The sequence below is a fragment of the Apteryx rowi genome, unplaced genomic scaffold (genome assembly GCF_003343035.1).
Source record: "Apteryx rowi isolate R43461 unplaced genomic scaffold, aptRow1 scaffold_139, whole genome shotgun sequence".
NCBI lineage: Eukaryota > Metazoa > Chordata > Aves > Apterygiformes > Apterygidae > Apteryx > Apteryx rowi.
Window position 1 is genome coordinate 1,453,315 of NW_020447630.1, and position 18,477 is coordinate 1,471,791.

General features: G+C 37.6%; 1 protein-coding gene across 7 annotated transcripts in view; it reads right to left on the bottom strand.

Moving 5' to 3' along the window:
- The window catches only part of FCHO2 (FCH domain only 2), an 86,080-nt gene extending 70,498 nt beyond the window's left edge, over positions 1 to 15,582 (bottom strand). For 2 of the 7 annotated variants that reach the window (XM_026057337.1, XM_026057336.1), the window contains exons 1-5: positions 15,428 to 15,572; positions 4,257 to 4,348; positions 2,360 to 2,434; positions 855 to 996; positions 614 to 766 (exon numbers count right to left, since the gene is read on the bottom strand). In XM_026057337.1, coding sequence (XP_025913122.1) covers positions 614 to 766; positions 855 to 996; positions 2,360 to 2,434; positions 4,257 to 4,348; positions 15,428 to 15,460 — 495 coding nt within the window. In that variant the 5' untranslated portion in view covers positions 15,461 to 15,572. Of the gene's footprint in view, positions 1 to 613; positions 767 to 854; positions 997 to 2,359; positions 2,435 to 4,256; positions 4,349 to 15,427 lie in introns of all 7 variants that reach the window. The other 5 variants (XM_026057340.1, XM_026057341.1, XR_003252120.1 and 2 more) reach the window with 4 other exon arrangements.
- Between the last annotated feature and the right edge of the window lie 2,895 nt (positions 15,583 to 18,477).

Sequence of the window (18,477 nt, forward strand, 5' to 3'; positions counted from 1 at the left end):
GATGATAATCAACTCTCCCATCCACTTATCCAACATGGCAGTAAAAAAGGCACTAAACCATTCTAACAAGGGCAGAGTCCCAGACAGATCAGACAAATCAAACAAAAATAGGCAGAGGCATCAAGTTTTAAAACGATAAGTCATAGTCAGAGACAAGGAAACATGGCCACTTTCCTCTACTACCTATGTTTCTTGAACGGATCAAACTTGCCCAATGAACCAAGAACAATACTAAATACAACATCAGGATACTCATCCTTTGGGATTTTGGTGCATATACTTGGAACCTCTTAAATTAGCACAGAAAGTAACATTAACTCGTTTTTCTTCTCAATGGAACAGACTTCAAATACTCTAATTAGCTACTTTGTTTCAGCTGAAGGGACAGAACTTTCTACTCCTTAATTCAAAAACAAGGGCATTGAATGTTTGCATATTTACCTACAAAATTTTTTTCCAAAAACATAATAGATGCTGAAACAATTATAGACAATATCTGTAAAAGCCATCAAACGGAATTACTGCATGAGCAGATGATCACAAAAAAACTCCTATCTTAAACAAAAACAAAACAAAAACTTCCTTGTAATCTAAACAAAACAAACAAAACTACCTTATCAACTTCTCTCTGTGTTGCGCCTTCCTTTTTCAGTCGTTCTTGTTCGACACACTTCGTGTTGTAGTTTTCCTTTGACTTCTGTAAGGCCTGAGTGATACTTTGAATATTTTGCACTGCTTCCAATGTTCCTGAAACTTCTTCTTTAGTCTGTCAAATATCACACAGTTGTCAAAAACAAACCATTTTAATTTTAATGTTAACAAGTGACTGAACATGCATATGAAGAATTAATAACCTTTTTATAAGCTTTGATTTGTTCATCTCCATACTTGTGAACTTCTTTTATTAGCTCTTGTAATCTTCGTACAAGATCCAAGTGACAGCTTGCTAGTTTTTCTGTTGAGGTTTTGAAAACATCCCAAACAGGTGCAAATGTCCTAGAGGAAAAAAATATATATTTAATGCTGATCTGGATTTTCTCCCTTTGATCAGCTACAATTTTTTATAGTGCTACAGTATCAGCAATACATTTACAAAAGTTCAGCTCTGTTCCTAAAACTGAAACAAACAAAATAGCTCCAAACTGCTATAAATTACATTATTAAATACGTTCCAACTGTACTTGGAATAGTATCTACTAAATTTTCAGTGTGCTGTTTTTCACTCATTAGTCATGCAGGGTCAATACAAGTGAAACGTGGAAGTTCACTCAATCTTCCCTGTCTTCAATACACATGAATGATAAGTGCTATTCCTAAAGATGATGCAAGATCAGCTCAAAAAGAAAAATCTAAAAAACTTTTAACATGGAAAAATATTTCTATGTATATACTTGAATAGCACAAAGAAAAAAAAATTATTTGGCTAGTTGATTTTCCAGTTGTTTTAAATCATCACAGCAGTAAGATGCAGAAAAATATATTGGCAAAGATGGTCTGTGTCTAGAAGTGATTTACTTATCAACAGAGATTAACCATATGGTAAAGGACAGTGGGGTCAGGTCATGCCTCAAATCCGAATTTCTATACTGAATGGACTACTTCAGCTATTCTACAGATATGCTCCTACCACAGTTTCTTGATCAGTGCTGCTGAAAAATCAATACCATAGACAGCCTTTAGATCACTGATGTTCAAGGTTACATGCGGATAATGAACTTCTGAAGAGAAGCAACAACTGGTATCAAACTATCCACTGATGAAAGCTCTCCAAATTTCCAGCTGGGATTATCACAAATTTTAAAAAAAAATCTTTAGCATCATCTAAGAAGTTTGAGCTGCTGGCATTATCTTTCTAATGAAAAAACATCCATTAATCATTCTAACTTTTAAATTCATACCCTGTGTATAAAATTTTAATTAAACTATGGAATAGGCCTATTATTGAAAAGTCTCATTCTTAACACCTCTGAGGATTGCATTAACACTTGAAAAAATAGAAATAATGGAAATAAATTTACTGTCACATTTGCAGACCATATGTTCTCTCCTCACAGGCTTGGGCACACAGAATAGCAAATCATGTTCTTTATCACGTCTGAAATGAACTCAACTTTAACCACGGTGGAACGTACAGTTCGTCCGTGTTTTTTTTAACCAGGAGTACTGTTAGAGCTGTACTGTCCCTTCTTTTTTTTTTTTCTGGTCATAGTTGCATGGTAGCTTAAGAACCAATGCTTTTAAAGTGGCAAAGTTACAGCAGCCACTGATCCTTCAACATCATGAATAAAACAGTCAGAATCAAACTTGATTCCTAACACTTATGTAATTAATTATTTCACTTTTATACACACTTACTTACCCAAGTTGTGTGTAATTGCTTGCTGATTTGGCTAGTTTTGTCATTGACCTTGAATACGCCTCCTCTATTGTAGCTCTGTCAACAAAAGCAATCAAAAGCATAATCAATGGAGTTTTGAAGACGGATGAATATGCATTCTAAAAGTGCAGAGCACAGGACTTTTACTTTAGCTGAAAACAGCTACATATTAATGAATCCTCAAAAGGTATATGCAAAAGCACATAAGTATGTTAAAAATCTGACTGAGAACACTACGGCAGAATATTGCTTGGAAATATAAATAAATAAAATCCAAGAGCTCAAGATTTGCATAAGATGATTCCTCTCTTCCCTGTTGTTTTCCCTCTATCTTTAACAGTCCTTAGCAACAATCAGGACAAAGTGACATAACGATCACCTGCATAACATTGTCTAAATACTACAGATTTAGAAAGCAACATCATCAAATATATTTGTAGCAAAAACATTGAAACAAAAAGCTGAACACTTACTAAGCAAGCACATTTGTCCACATCAAATAAAATGGGATTTTGTCTTCACTTTTTGTAGATCTAGGTTGGGGGGGTTAGTATTGTATTTTTTTAACTCTGCTGTTTGAGTTTGGAAAACACTACAGTACAGTGTTCTGTTGTTTGTATTTATTTCTAAAGAAGGTTCTCTCTGCACATACCAATTTCTCTTGGATGTCCTTTTCCCTAAATAAAGTTTAATTACACTTTCCTGAATTCAAAACCACATGTTTACTTGTCTTTTGGAGAGTCAAAATCCAAGGGTCACCATAGATTTCCTTATTAGAGCCTGTGCTGGGGCAACTGCCATGGAATAACAAACACAATGTATCAGACCAGTGACTCCCTGCAAGTCCTTCCTCCACCATAAATGAGATGCATCTTCTTCCCCTCCTTTTACTAAGCTAACGATAGATGCTATTTTAACTTTCTGCCCTAAATCAATACTCAATATGTAGTGTCAGCCTAGATTTGGAATCATCCTGGATTTCAGGAAATACTGTAATTGCCTCTTCTTGAAATTGCAAAAGCTTGAAGTAATTTTCCTACCTGTAATACCTTTATTTGTGGATAGTAGGGGAGAAAAAAAAAAAAAAGGAAGATTAAGAATTTACTTTTCTCTCAATTTACCATGCCTATAATCACTTATTGTTGAGGTATATGTCATTATTTCTCCTTTTCACAGTAACACTTCTCAAGCACAAAGAATTTCCTTTCGAAACAGGAAACAAAGTCGCAGTTGTCACCTGAAACTTTGACAGAGGAGCACATATCTAAATCTACTGAACTTCCAACATAACAGGACAGTCAGCTTTTGGAGAAGGGGATTAAGCATGTTACTTTTAAATGTTTACCAAAGAAAGCTGTATAATACAATAACTTAATTACATTTTAAATCTCACAAACAATTTATAAAATTCTTCACCATGTGCAAATAACTTTCTCCCTTCTTAACCCAAAGGTATCATTTTTAAAGATTTTACTAGCAGTTGTTAATACTCTAATTCTATATCTCTGGTCAAAAACATTGAAAGACTGATATAATTTTTACTACTTAAGAAATTATTCCTTTTCTTCCAAACATGAAGAAAAACTGGGATCAATTTAAATAAACAGCTCAACACTTAATCTGACATTTCTAGCTTTCTACTTTTATTGTTTAAATCAACCTTCAAATTAGAAGTTGGTTATTAATTGATGGTTAACAGTCACTATTCAGTTATAAGTGAATGGAACAAGCCTAGATATTCTTGTAGGATATGAGATACTTTATACTGCTCTTTTTAATATATATATATTGCATGTTACTACAACACATAACAATAAACTTTTAAATAGAAACCACAAATAGTATGTTAGAGCCAGGATTAACAAAGATAAATACTTACCTTTCTCTAATAAAGTCTGCTAATTCTTTTGTTGACAAATGTCCATGTTTCATGTTGTGATACAGGACGTCAAAGCCATTGTTCCTTTCCCCCTAAAGATTAATAAAAAGAAAGTAGAACCATCAAACGCAACATGTTAAAGCAATTACAGAACAAAGTATAAAATGTATGCCTTTTAACAACTGATCAAGTTTCATGCTTCATGAACAGAATGGTTATTTCTAATTCCTCAACCTTTCCTGCACCCCCAATAGCTCCATTAGTCCCTACAATCCCTTACATAAAAACACTGGAACCAAAAATTACCTCAGTAGCCAGTACTACCCTCTTTGCCAAACCTAATGGCAACTCTTCTGTTATATATTTCTAGGCTATATTCAAAGCCATTTCTTTTCCGGACTTCTTCAGCTCTCGTATTCTTTTACTCCCTATCTTACTGAAAACATTTAATATTGCCTTCCCCTTCCATTCGCTCATATCTTTCATTATTCCCAATAAAGTGAAATTCAAATTTCAGAATCATCTGATATCCTACCTCCCCAAGTCTTCACACTTCACAGACCTTCTTCTATTTTTTATAAAATTGGTAAAACCACTAATCTCTTCCTTTCTACAGGTAACTTTGCTTGTTCTTAAATTTGGTTTTAAAACTTAAAATACTTTCCAACCAGTTAGGCAAATCTCACCATTAAAACTGGAACACTGTCCTAAACACTAGTTAATAAGCTCAGCCAGCTTATCACTTTGGCACCATGTTGAACTTCCCCCAGAAAGGAGAAAGCAACAATGGGGATTAAAGGAAGGCAAGGCAAGGCATGGCATAACAGCACTGCTGCTGTCCATCTATCCATTCCCCTCCTCCCTTACAAAAGGATCTTCAGATCCGTAATGCCACTGTTACAAATGACACAGTAGTACTGCCCTCAGGAAAGCTGCACGTATGTTCAGAGTGGAACGGAAGGAAAGATGGGAAGTAGGATCGTGGACTTCTCACAATGGCAGCTCTACATTTCCAGCGAGAGGAGCCTGAGGATATGGTCATACATCCCGCCAATCATTTCTGTCTCTTTTGTTCTGAAACAACTTGTTTGGGCACCCACAAGGTACATAGGATCAGGGAACTTATACAGCTGAAAAATAAAGCTGGCAAATAAAGTTCAGTGATCCAGATCACTATGAGGACACAAACAGCTGCACTGCTACAGCAGAAGAAGTGGGAGCAGAAAGCTTGGGGCAGGCAGCGATTTGCCAACCTAAGTAAGTGGAAGCAGCTACAGGTGAATGAAGAACTTTGCAGCAGCCACAGGAGTAGCCCCACATGTTAAATGTGAAGAATATTAGGTAATACAGCAGTCTTATCATTAACATAAGAAGCTCACTTAGAGGATACCACACATATACACAAATAAATTCACAAGTAACAGATGAATGAAGGCAATTGGATTCAGACTGCTATCCAGAATTATTAGCTTTGTTTCAAGCATTTAAAAAATATAAAATGAATGTTCCTAAGGTTGCAGTAAGTTGTAACCTGAAAAAGTTAATCAAAATGCAGATCAGTTCAGCATAACTGCAATTACAGAAAGGTCTGTGAAAACTACTAGCAGAGCTAAACTGAATATACTAAAATATAGCAAAGAGAACTATCTACAGAATATGGATTTTACAAGTTTGACAAAAAAGGATAAGAACACAACTTAGTAGGAAATATGTAAATTGTGCTTTTATTTTTGTGATGTCTTACTATTTCAAGTACTAGTCTAACTGTAAAAGTTCAATAAGCTGTTTGGAGCAATTAATGATACCAAATACAGTGCTCTACAAACAAGTTTTTAAATACTCCGCATGTGGGGAATACAACTAAGAACTAATAACTAACAAATTATGTTTGAGGAAGCCAGATCTAATTTTATTACAAGTAAGATCTCTGCAAAAATAAAACAGTTTCAACACCCTTTCTGTGATATCTAACCACCTTTCCTCACAGTTTGAGGCACAGAATAATTTTCATTACTGGTGCAGCTATAGGTACCTTATTAACTTTCTGTATTTACTCTATATAAAGCCTGATGAACGCTATCACATTACTGAAATGCCAGAATGACTCTATAAGACCTCACTGATATTTTCAATTATGATATACAACTAAATTCTTCTTTAACCACTCTGAAGTTATTATTGCATCCAAATCCAGAGAAAAACATTTACCCGTAAGTTAAGCACTTCTTCCAGAAAAATTAATAAAATGCTCCCTTACGAACTGTTCTCTCTTTCCCTGGCTTTAATGCGTTTCTTCTACATAAGCCAATACATTGCACACAATGTGCTGAACACAGACTGCTTATAAACTTTTAAAGTGTCTTTTCATAATGAGGTAGCTTTTAATCTCCTCTATACTGGAGCTCCATAAATTTCCTGCCTGTTTAGAAATACAGGAAGGGTAGCGTAGCCATGACCCAGCATCTGGCTGCAGTCTTCCTGAGGACTGATAATCTATCACAAAAGTAACTTTGCATAGCTTTACAAAATGGCACGATTCAGAACAACCAAATCCCATCATCTTCTTGTTCCCTAACTGTAAGTGAAATTTACTGCAAAGAAACTAACTTTTCCACTTAAGTGAAGTTTTCTTGTCAGTCCTACTTGTTCTTGACCTGATGTCAACAACAGAAAGCACAGCAGAGAAACAGAACAGATATTTTCCAAATTAAAAAAATCCCCTGAAAGCCACATCTTTTCTATGTTATCAATAGTTATTAATCCAAGAAATTACGTGAAAGATACATTAAGGTTTAAACAAAGCAGCAAGACTCCCAGAACTGAGAGACTATGTGGTTTAAATTTGGCACAGCTCTAAAACCTGTTTTCACTTACTAATACAATGCCAAGTGTCAGACTACCTTACCAATATCAGGCTCTGCCTACAAACACACACGTCTAGACTTCAAAACTGCACATTAACTGTTCAATTATTTACAGATTACATGATCAAGAGTTCTGATAATTAACCTGATAACAATTCTATAAATTATGCATTTTCCACTCATCTCTGGAGACATATACCTAACTATGTCAAATATGGTATGATATCTCACTGCAGAGAGCAGACTTTTTTTGCATAGGAAAAGCTATACAGTCCATCCACAACTACTTTATTTAGTAGTTATTTTTATGAAGACTGACTCAAATATTCATATACTGATCAGAATTAAGATTTTGTATTTAGGATAAAGACAGAGATATATGCTGTGACTAAGCAGAAAAAAGGTGGCTGAATTTAAGAAAAACAAATACATATACTGTGTATGCATACATATGGCAACAAGCCTTTTTTTGGTTGTTTTTCCTCAGCATGCCCCCAATATGTTGTGCAAAATTCTGTAGATGGAAGCTGTATGTCAAGCTAATTTTTCTTCATTAAGTGTTTTTATCCCCTAACTCCTGACACCAACAGCAATAGCTGGGGTCACTGAAAGTCCAGTACTAGCCTACTTAAAAATAAATAAATGCAGCAGACCACTGAGGGAACGGAGACCTTCCACTCCCATTCAGAAGCAATTACCATTGACTGCTATGACAGAAAGCCAGTGAAGTCAGATGCAGATTTCTCTAGCAGTTGCCTAGATCTTGGAGAAAGGAGAGCCTCTTTCATCATGGATAATACCCTATGCGGTTATATGCAACGTACTTCCAGATCAGTTTGACAGACCACTCTGTGAATATCATTTGGGGGGTAAAATGTCATCTGTTGAGGATGACGCTGTCATAACTTTGCAAAAACAACTGTAAAACTGTGTATGAGAATGTACAATTTAAGTGGTCCTCTCTCCATGTAGTCTCTGTTTAATTATTTAGAATTTTATTAGCAGTTTTCTCCTTTTTCCCTAGAACTAACAAAATTCCTTTCAGAAGCTGGTGTTCTTTTTGAGGTTTACCATTTGGCAATGCCGTAAAAGAGTAGATGTAACATATATGCCTCCTGACAGCAAGCCATAGGAGGAAAGACTTCTAATATAAGTAAACACCTCATTTAAATAAGCCTACAATAAGACACTACTGACCACTTTATATACAAAATAAATTAGAATCACAGAARGAGAGGGCAGAGAGTCCTTCCATTTCCCTTCATCAAAAACTAACTGCTATGATTTTCTCATGGAAATGAAAGTAACCCTGTCAGCAACTGTCAAGTCAGAATTCAGTATTTCCATGACTTGTGCATAACAGGAAACAGATTACAGGAACTCCCTGTTTTGCTAAACTATTTTTATTAGACTTTAAAATTTTTTAAGAATACATTTTTGTTTCTACATATAAAGATAATTCTGAATTTAAAACCTACATTTGGTATAGTAAACAGAAGTTTGGGTGAATCTGTAGCAGTATTTATTTCCTGTTTCTGATCAAGTTGTATATGTACAGGCTCTCTCTGCTTTGGACTAAAACCTTTCAACAGTAATGCATATTAGTGCAAAAAGCTAATATTCTCTATCTAGCATGCTCTTTTTACCTAATGTAAACAAATGTTTCTCAATTATTAAGGTTATTCTAAAGTCTCCATGACCGGTCAGATATTTATTACTCATTTAGTCAGTGGGAGAAGAAAGAAGAGGACAGCTGCAAACACTGTTTTGACAGCAAAACTTAGCAGGTGAGACATTAAAAGGCACGTGTACTTAAACACCTTTTGATTTTGGTCAAACTTCAGAAGACTGACCAGAGAAGTTCAGATAAAGATAGTTTTTTCCTAACCAAGTTCAGCAAAGTAAGAAACATTCAACAATAGGTGAATTGCCATCATTTTAACCCATGCTTTTATAACCTATGTTAGTAGTGGCTCAGTATGCATGATCATCCTTCACCACTATTCAGCCTTCCAAACATGATCACATTACCACATTGCATTGAAGGAACAGAACAGAATGAGAAAACTATACTTTTTATTATAAATCACTTAAGTCATAGCCTTTAATCCTTTTTTAAAATAGCCTCTCAAGCCCACAAATTATTCTCTAGGAATGGGCAAGCAAGCACTTGAGCTGCAACATTCAGAAATGTTGTTTCAACTTAATTACAAAGATTTTTTTTCAACCATAAAAAGTGTTGATCTATCTAGATCTCATTTTATGAGCATTTGAAGTAAATTAATCTCCAAAATTTAATATTCAAATCCTAGTTTTGATGTACCATTATAGCCTTACTGAACAGGAGGYTAATAAAAAAAATTGAAGTAGTAAGCAAAACAAAAATAATCTTCTAGGAGGTATGCATACTTTAATGAATTCTTGTTCTTACGGTTTTGGTCATTACTCCATTTATTAAAAACAACAATCCCATACAGATCAGGAGAACCCCAGCCAGGCTGTCCTAAAATGGCTTTCTACACTTGTGTTGAAAGCACAACTATAAAGTAACCTTTTTATCCAAAAAGGAGCCTAGCACCCAAATTACTCATCCATATTTCCCTATATTCCACCAGAATGAATGAATACACAGCATCTAATGGTTTGTTAAGCACAAACTAATTCTTAAACTTCTTGCTAGGTTTTAGGCCACAGATAGCTATTGGTCATACTAAAAACCCACAGGTAATTTTGAAAATCTTTTCAAGCTGAGTAAAATTGCTGAACCCAAAATATTAAATGCTGTCACTTGAGTTAAACAAATCATATTTAGCCTCTGTTATTCATGTTTTCAACCTTACAACTGCATATGGCAAACATGATATATTAGTGAAATATGACCAAAAAAGAGCCCCTCGTTTGATGAATGCTAAACTTTACATGTATACAAAAAGGAAAAGCCTAGAAGAGAATGAATATGGGCAATAAAGTTACTTGCTTCAAGAAAAATGTCTATCTTTTGCCTCTTGTTTTGCTCAGTTCCTGAGAGGCTGTCCTACAGCTAGTTTTACACTTAAAAGTACCACCCACACTACAATGTCAGTTGGGGTATGAAAAAACCCACACCCCTAATCAACATACTATGCATGCAAGAATCCAAATAAAGATAATTCTTCTAGCATAAAAGTCCTTTCAATCGCAAAACGTTGTCTGTTTCAAGAAAGTTCCAGAGCTGAACCAATATGCCAACTAATAACTGCAGACAACCAATCCGTTGGGGGGGGGGGGGGGGGGAGGAGCACAACCCCCTTTTATTAGCAAGGCACAAGATTAAACACTCCACAACAAAATCAGGAGATTCTGAAAGTTAAAACAGCCATGCAATACCCGGTTGTATTGCAAAACAACATTTAACAGCATTGTATTCTTCGTGACATAAAATATGAGAGGAATAGAGGATATCTGTGACTAAATAACCTTCCTGAGAAAAAAACGACCACAAGAATTGCATTCAAAACTAAAAAAGTTCAAATTAGGTATTTTCTGAAACTATATGCAGCTTTTCAACAACTGTAAGATTTGATTAACACAGCTTACAAAATACCTTATTTGACTATTAATTTACAAATATTAATGTAACAGAACAATAGACTGTATGTTCATACCCTGTTTAACTATTAATTTACAAATATTAGTGTAACAGAATGATAGATTGGGAGTTCATTCCTGTACCTCTAAAATGAAAGTTACAAATAATAACAATAAAAATCCTCTTTACCTACACGCTTTGGAAGACATATACTATTCATTATGGTTTATTCATTCATACTGTTGACTTGTTTTCATTCACTCCTAAAGGAGTAAGACTTTAATGAAATAAAGCAATGGAACTTCACCTAACCCCAAGTAAACTTAAAATAAACTCATTTTAGATGCTCTGATAAACACTGCTGTCATGTTGTTTAAACTATTACTGCTTCCTACTGTTTGAAATGAGTTTATTTAATTTACCATGGACACTGTATACGTGAAAATATTCTTCTGATAAATATTACAGTGTTATGTTTTTCAAAGTTAGCTATCAGTAGTTAATTTTCAATTACACTGTCTCTGAAAGACCTATAAAAATTGAGAGCATCTGTCACGCTATGAAGGTTTGATAGTTTGATAGATGCTCATCAGCATCTAAAAGTATAAAAAAGTAGTTGCCTGATGACCCAGGCAACACAAACATCATCTTCAGTTTGAAAAGTTTTGAGCAAGTCTAAAAACAAAAGGGATCTGACAATTTCAATTTCTTTCTTCCAGTTTCAATAAATTAAAGGTCAGTTCCAGAGAAGCTCTATGCATTTGGAGGAGGACATATATATTTTTTCTGAATATGTAGATAATTAAAAATATTTACATGAAAAAGAGGGAAAGTTTCCAGCCATGTGAAATGCACAAACACAGAGGGAGAAAACTCAACAAATATTGTACAACAGCTCTCCTGAAATTGAGCATCCAACTAAATGCCAAACAGATGAGTAGCCATTCATAAACATATGAATGAAAATCCAAATGGAAGCATGACAAGTCTCCATGTCAAGCATATTACATAAGCGCATAAGAGAATGTGTCTTATATTTATTAGAATAAGTCTCTTCACAAAGTTGTTGGACAATTAACTCTGGATATGGCCAGTTCTTACATGTTACAAAAGCTCCTGGAAAGAAAGGAATCTTCCTCACAACCATATTCTCAAAAGCTACAGGTAACATTAAGTAATTAACAAATAAGGGGAATAAGTCAAAGCTAATTTAAACACACATTTTTAGATCACAAAATTTCCAGAGCTGACATACACAGCATTAGGAAGAGACCAGTTTTCAGCTACACATAGAACTTCTAACAATTTTATCAAATTAATTTAAAAAAATAGGAAATATATATTGGCTTAGAAGTGACTTATTTTGGTTAACTTAATACAGTTTAATAGATTTTCAATAACAAGAGTATCACCTGCACCGTTCAACCAATCAATTCAAAATCAAACTTACGTCAAAGCTTGTGCAATACTTCCCAAGTAGTGCTAAGAAAGCAGTAAGCCAATGATAATAAATGCTTTTTATTCTACTGTACTGGTATCAGTGTACTCAAAGTGACAAAACCTAATTATGTATAATGGAAATAACTTATGAAAGTCATCCCTTTAAATTACATCATTGCTTTGATATAGCACATACATAGCAGCAAGCACCCAATGTTTTATGACAACAACCTAWTTAGGAGTTGGGAATGTTTGGTCATGTGACTTGAATGCCTGAAACTCAGTCATAAGAATCAAAGCCAAAGAATCAAAGCCATTTATAGTCTGTACTATTTGTTCATAATTTTTGATACCACAAAAAAAGTCCTACTGACTTTGAAAACCGCTGCTCTAAAGTACTGAACTATATTGTGTATTTGCAGACCCCTATATTTTTCAAGTTGCAGAAAAGCCTGTGTACTTCAGCTTTACATGTCCTGAAAATAGCTTTGTTTATCTTTCAATGACCTCTTAGAAGCAGTTGACAGGTCCAAAACCATCTTGGAAAAAGCACGTTTTTCTTACAATCCCTACAAAAATAACTGCAACTACTCAAATAACCTGTAAAAGCAATACAATGTGAAAATCTGTAATGATAAACTACAAGACTATTACTATAAAGAAACTAAGATTTGTTTTGTTTACATGAGAGTATTTTTCAGGAAGTTCTTAAAAGAGAACAGTGCGTAAGAAACAGATATACATTCATGTATATGTCACTCTGCTCTTCTCAAGAAGTCAGATAAGCCCCTCAAGTTTCTGATCTCTTTTCCTACCAATTACAGAAAGTTATCGAATCAGTAAAGGACCTTCTAAAGCAGAAGGTCCAGAGTTCAATTTCCAATGCACAATTTCAGGGGAAAATTAATGACAGCATGTACATGTATAATTAAACATTAATTATACTGTGTAGATTCATTTTCATGTCAATACTTCATAGAGCATAAGTACCCCATTTCATAGATGAGGGAACTGATATAAGAAAGCAGAAGGTTTTGCCCAGTGCTACCCAGAAGGCCAAGGCAAAAGCGAGAAACAGGACACAATTCTTCTGAAGTTCTATGCAATACTGCAATGAAATATTGATTTCTTTTATTTTCTAGTCATTACACATTCAGTGTATTTCCACAGCAAACTTCTAAGTTTCACCTTAATTCTGTCACCATATTTCAAAGCATATAAAGGGCTTGTATTCCGTATCTTACAAAGTACTACAGTAACAGTTCTGAACAATAAACCATTCTGAAAAGTTGACCAAAATGGACAAACCTAATGACTCAAAATGCACAAATCTGTATTTATGTCTGGTTCCCAGGACCTGTAAAAACTCATTACTTTCAGACATAAAACCCATCATATTTAGACACCACAGTTATTCTTAGAAGATATTTACCCACATCAACAGGGAAGCAGCAATCCTTTACTTTTTATTTTACTTCTAAACAAAAGAAAACCCTGTCCATGGTATTGCAGATGCTTCTTTGTCAAATTTTCAAGTTTCAGAGCTTGTCTAGTGTCTTTGTCATAACTGCAAGGCAAGCAAGAAGAGTATGCTTGTCTTCCTACTTTAAGACATTTTTGGAGGTAGATGAACTGTGCTAACAGAAGAAAACCTCCTTCTCTTGGCACTCATTGCTGAACCCACACTAGGAGTCTTGCCAACCTAGCTATAAGGCAGGTTTGTAGACCAGTAAGGGAGAATGGGAGGGGGGGTTGAGTACATGTCTACTATCTCATATTTGCTGGTAGCATTTATGAAGACACAGACAGGGCAACAGAATGTGTGGGAATGGCCCACTACCTTTACTGATCTAACAGTATTACTGACTTACTACCAGCATAAAACACAGTTGACCCCACAAACAGCTAAAAGAACATACCAAAATTTTGTTAAACAACACATTTAAATTGAAAAATGTTTGATTTCACTTGAGATAGCTGAATAAAAACTACTACTTTATTCCTAGTAGAAAATATTAATTTTTAGAATGAAAGTGTGAATTTTTATATTAAAATAATTTATTGTCTTATAACAGATAAAGAAAATATTCATGCTAGTTTAATAACCCTCTCCAACAGAGAAGCTTCAAACTAAACAGATTCATATGAGATAGCAAATCTAATATTTTGTTTCATTGAATTTTAATATTCTGTCTAAAAGAAGAGTTAGAATAAAAAGTCAAAGTTAAATGTAAGGCTTCCAACAAAGGACAAAACCAGGCTTGTGCTACGCTTTATTTTTAAGAATAATATATTGTATTTGTGAAATTAGTTTCCTCTAAACACTGAAAATGTGCTGTTTATGTAGAAAAAGCAGACAGATCTAAAGTATTTTCTCCTCTTCCTATTTCTGTATTGTCAAATATTTACATTTACATTTTCCTTGCTAGTTGGTAGAGACGCATATTAAAAACTAACCATACAGTAAAGCAGCAGAGCTGTAAACTGCCTGATGATTACAAGAACACTTATTTTAATGTTTCAGTCCAGAGGCATCTGCAATGAACACAAGTTTTAATTCATGTGAGGCTGAATAAGAATTCAAATTCGTATTTTAAGCTTTTCTCCATAGAAATGTATCTACTCATTTAAAAAATGCCTATCTACAAAGACGACTGACAAACTATGTTTCTAAAGCAGGCTGGAAGATCTGTTGTTTCTCTRGCTGGCTGCTGCTCAGGCTGTACCTTCTGACACGCAGACAGCAATGAGTTTTCGGTACAGAGGGATCAAGCTCGGAAGCGCAGTTTTGCGCGTGCATGCTGCGAACGCAGAACAGCACAGGCAGTGCTGCTTCCCCCAAAAAGCTGCATTGTTTGGGAAGCTTAAGGGAAAGAGGCCAGACTTCAGCCGAAGCCACGCTGAACAAGACCCCCCAGCCAAGGGTCGCCGGTTCGTGGCCGGCACGTCCCTCGACACCGGCGTCCAGCCACCCCCCGCGGACCCCCGCACAGCGGCGCCGGGCGAGGCGGGGGCACGGCGCGACAGTCCCCGCGCCCCGCCGCAGGCTGCGCCGCTGCCGGCCGAGCGGCCGCTCCGCTGGCGCCGCCGCCGCCCCCCGGGAGCGCGCAGCGGCGGCGCGCGCAGGCACCCCGCGTCTCCCCGGCCCGCCGCCGCCGCCGCCAGCCGCGCCGCCGCAAGGCCCCAGACCAGTCGCCGGGGTGGCGGAAGGGCCGAGGCGGTTTCTCCGGAGAGACCCCGGCTGCCCCGTGTCCTGCTCTGCCCCGTCCCGCCCCCGCCCCGTGCCACCCCGTCCCTACCCAGAAGCTCTCCACGAAGTACGCCATCATCATCCCGCCGCCGCCCCGGCCCCCGCTGAGCGCGGCCCGGCCCCGACCGCCTCAGCCGCCGGAGGAAACAGGCGCCGCCGCGCCGTACCGCCCTTCCCGTTACGCTGCGGCCGCCCCCTTCCACACGGCTTCGCCGCCCCCGGCCCCCGCGCCAGCGCGCATGCGCCGCCGCTCCTGCGCAGGCGCCTCGCATTCCTCCCCCGCCCGGGCGGAGGAGCGGCGCGCGCATGCCCGCAGCGCGCGCATGCCCGCAGCGCGCGGTGCCGGCGCCACACCTGGCGCGCGGCCGTGGCGCGGCCGTTGGGCCGCTCACCTGGCGGGGGGGGGGGGCGGTTGCGGGCCCCGCGCCGGAGCCGTTGGTGCCGCTCCGCAGCGCCGAAACCACTGCGGTTTGTTAGGTGCAACGGGGAGACACGAATTCAGGTCCGCCGTGCCGGCATCCCGAGCTCGAGAACAGACACGAACAGAAGACTGAAGCGCAGCTTGGATATTTGCCCAAGGTTGCAACTCCACAGCACAAGGAYGCTTGTGAGACAACTGGATCCTATAGTTTCTGTACACTCAATACATAAGGCCTATGTGTAGTTTCTAGGTATTAAAAGAATAACTACTGTGGCTTCATCATATCTAGAGAAACCTCCTCTTCCGAATGTCCTCTGTTCTCCCTTTTGCCAAAGGGCTCCGAGTTGTGAAAGGAGCAGCCAGCGTATGGTGTGTGTGTGCGGGGGGGTGGGGGTAAAACACTTCTCCAAAAGCGCACACACAAGCTGGTAATTGCAGTCCACAATGACTTCACTTCTCAGAAGTGAATAAACCCTAATCTATAAAAACAGAAATATACTTACAGAAGACAGCTTTAGGAGAAAACAATTAACCTGTACAAAAGAGGAATGTTTTTCTGTTGAACTGTTCTCCCAGTTCTCCAGTCCTGTCAGTAAAATAGGAAATASCATTTCACTGCCTCACACAGTTGTTGCAAAGGGGAAGGGAAAAGAAACCCCAAACACCTAACAGCTTAGGAATGCTAAAATTTAATATTGTTGGGCTACTTAAGTCCTCTAGATCCACATGGACCTAAAGGTCTTCAGGCAATTCACCTTGCCTACCTATCTTGCCTCCTAGTCCAGCAACTCAAATCTGGCAGAAAGGCCTAAAGCAATGAGAATGTCCACATGCTTACTACCTACCAATGTTCATTAGGCATTTCTACTGAAACTATTCAGAGTCCTGTAGCAGAGCCTATATCCTTACACTCCTTTGTCACAGATATAACTAGCCAGACTATCTGCAGTCAAACAGAAAGCTTGCTCAAGAGCCAACATATCTGGAATAGGCTTCTCCCCGCAACATTGGACTATTGCACATTTGCAGAAAAATAAATAACTTCTATTTAATAAAAATGACTACCTTAAATATGGTTGGCATCAATAGTTCATCACTATTTCACTATTAGGATAGGAACAGGCAGACTCAAAAATCTTGAGTAAAATCTCCTCTAAAGAATTCAGTAAATCACTGAAGACTGAATATACTGAATTCTAGAATACATACAATTTTTGTTTGTCACATAGAACAGATTTATGCTCTTTTGAAGTAACCGCAACAGTAGCAAGCGTCTTTCCAGCAAAGCAGCAGAAGATCCATTAGTGCATTTGATGCCTAGGTTTGTTCTAAACCACTAGGCATCTCAGTGTAGATCACCATCCCAAGTACTTACTTTCACAGGATTTGACCGTTTCAGTGACAGGCTCCTAAAAAGTTTTGTTTCATCCATAATATGTTCTTACCAAGAGTCTAGAGAAACTATTTCAAGCCTTCATTTTATTCAATAATAGCTGAGTTTCCAGCCCCTTCTTCTCCTTCCTCGACATTATTAGCCAGTAGAGAGACTGTTGATTTTTGAACCAGAGTACAGTAGCAATTCACCAAATCTTCAGCTCTCAGTCTATGCCTGGAGTGCTGCTTTTCAGTAAGAGTATTTTAAGATTCTTCAGGCCAGACTCAGCACCACCGGTATCTGGGACTCAGAAGAGTTTGATTCTACCTTAATGAGAAGATTCATTGTCCAAAACAGGAGTTAGGTTTTCAGTATTGACTACAGACAGAAAACCAGATCTCAGCAATGATGTGAGGGGCTACAGCTCTGGCAGTTCTATGCAAACAAGTGGTAAATGCTTTATCCAAACTTCTATACCTATGATCTTGTCAGCATAAAGCTTTATCCAAGGTACAGAGTAAGCAGCTGATAATTGATGCCTGGTGGTCAAGGTTCTCCCTTTGCCCTCAGAGAAACCCTACCAATTCTGATGTGAAAATCTCCCCCCCCCCCCGCACCTCCTGCCTGAGAGCATGAAGGCCAAAGGACATCAGCATTAAGATATTATGTAAGGCATACAGCAAGACATTCAAGTCAGATCTTGTCATTTATCTCAACTTAAAAGAGTACATATGAAAAAATCCCAACTGAGGACAGTCCCATTATACACACTTCTCCTTTGGAGACTGGACTAGGTAACAAAACCCTGGTTTACTCATTACCTTGCTTTATATGCTGCTGGATATTATGTAATGAGTATGACTGAAAAATTAGTCCACATGCTATGGCAGTGCCATGTCAATATCCAGTCAGTTTAGTAAAGGTTCTCCTACAGTTTTTTTAGTTATGCTCCTTACTTAATAGCAGATACTAGCAGGTATCAGAGCTCACTATCTTGCATTTGAAGTTAAAATTCAACATAAAGAAGCACATACTGAGGAGGGATTCTATGTGCCATGGTAACATGCAGTAAGTTTATGAAGGTCCTTCTATAAGATAGCAGACACAGCTCATGTGAGCTGACACCCACATGAGATCTTGAGTTTATAATAGTGACCAGCTAAATACAATAAAGGCAGTGATTGATGTTCAGTAACATTTCATACACAAATTGTTAGAAATATTAGGAAAGGAACAAAGAAACTAATTAATCCAGCATGTAAAACCTGTGTGCACCTGTACTGTGAATACTGTGCACATTATT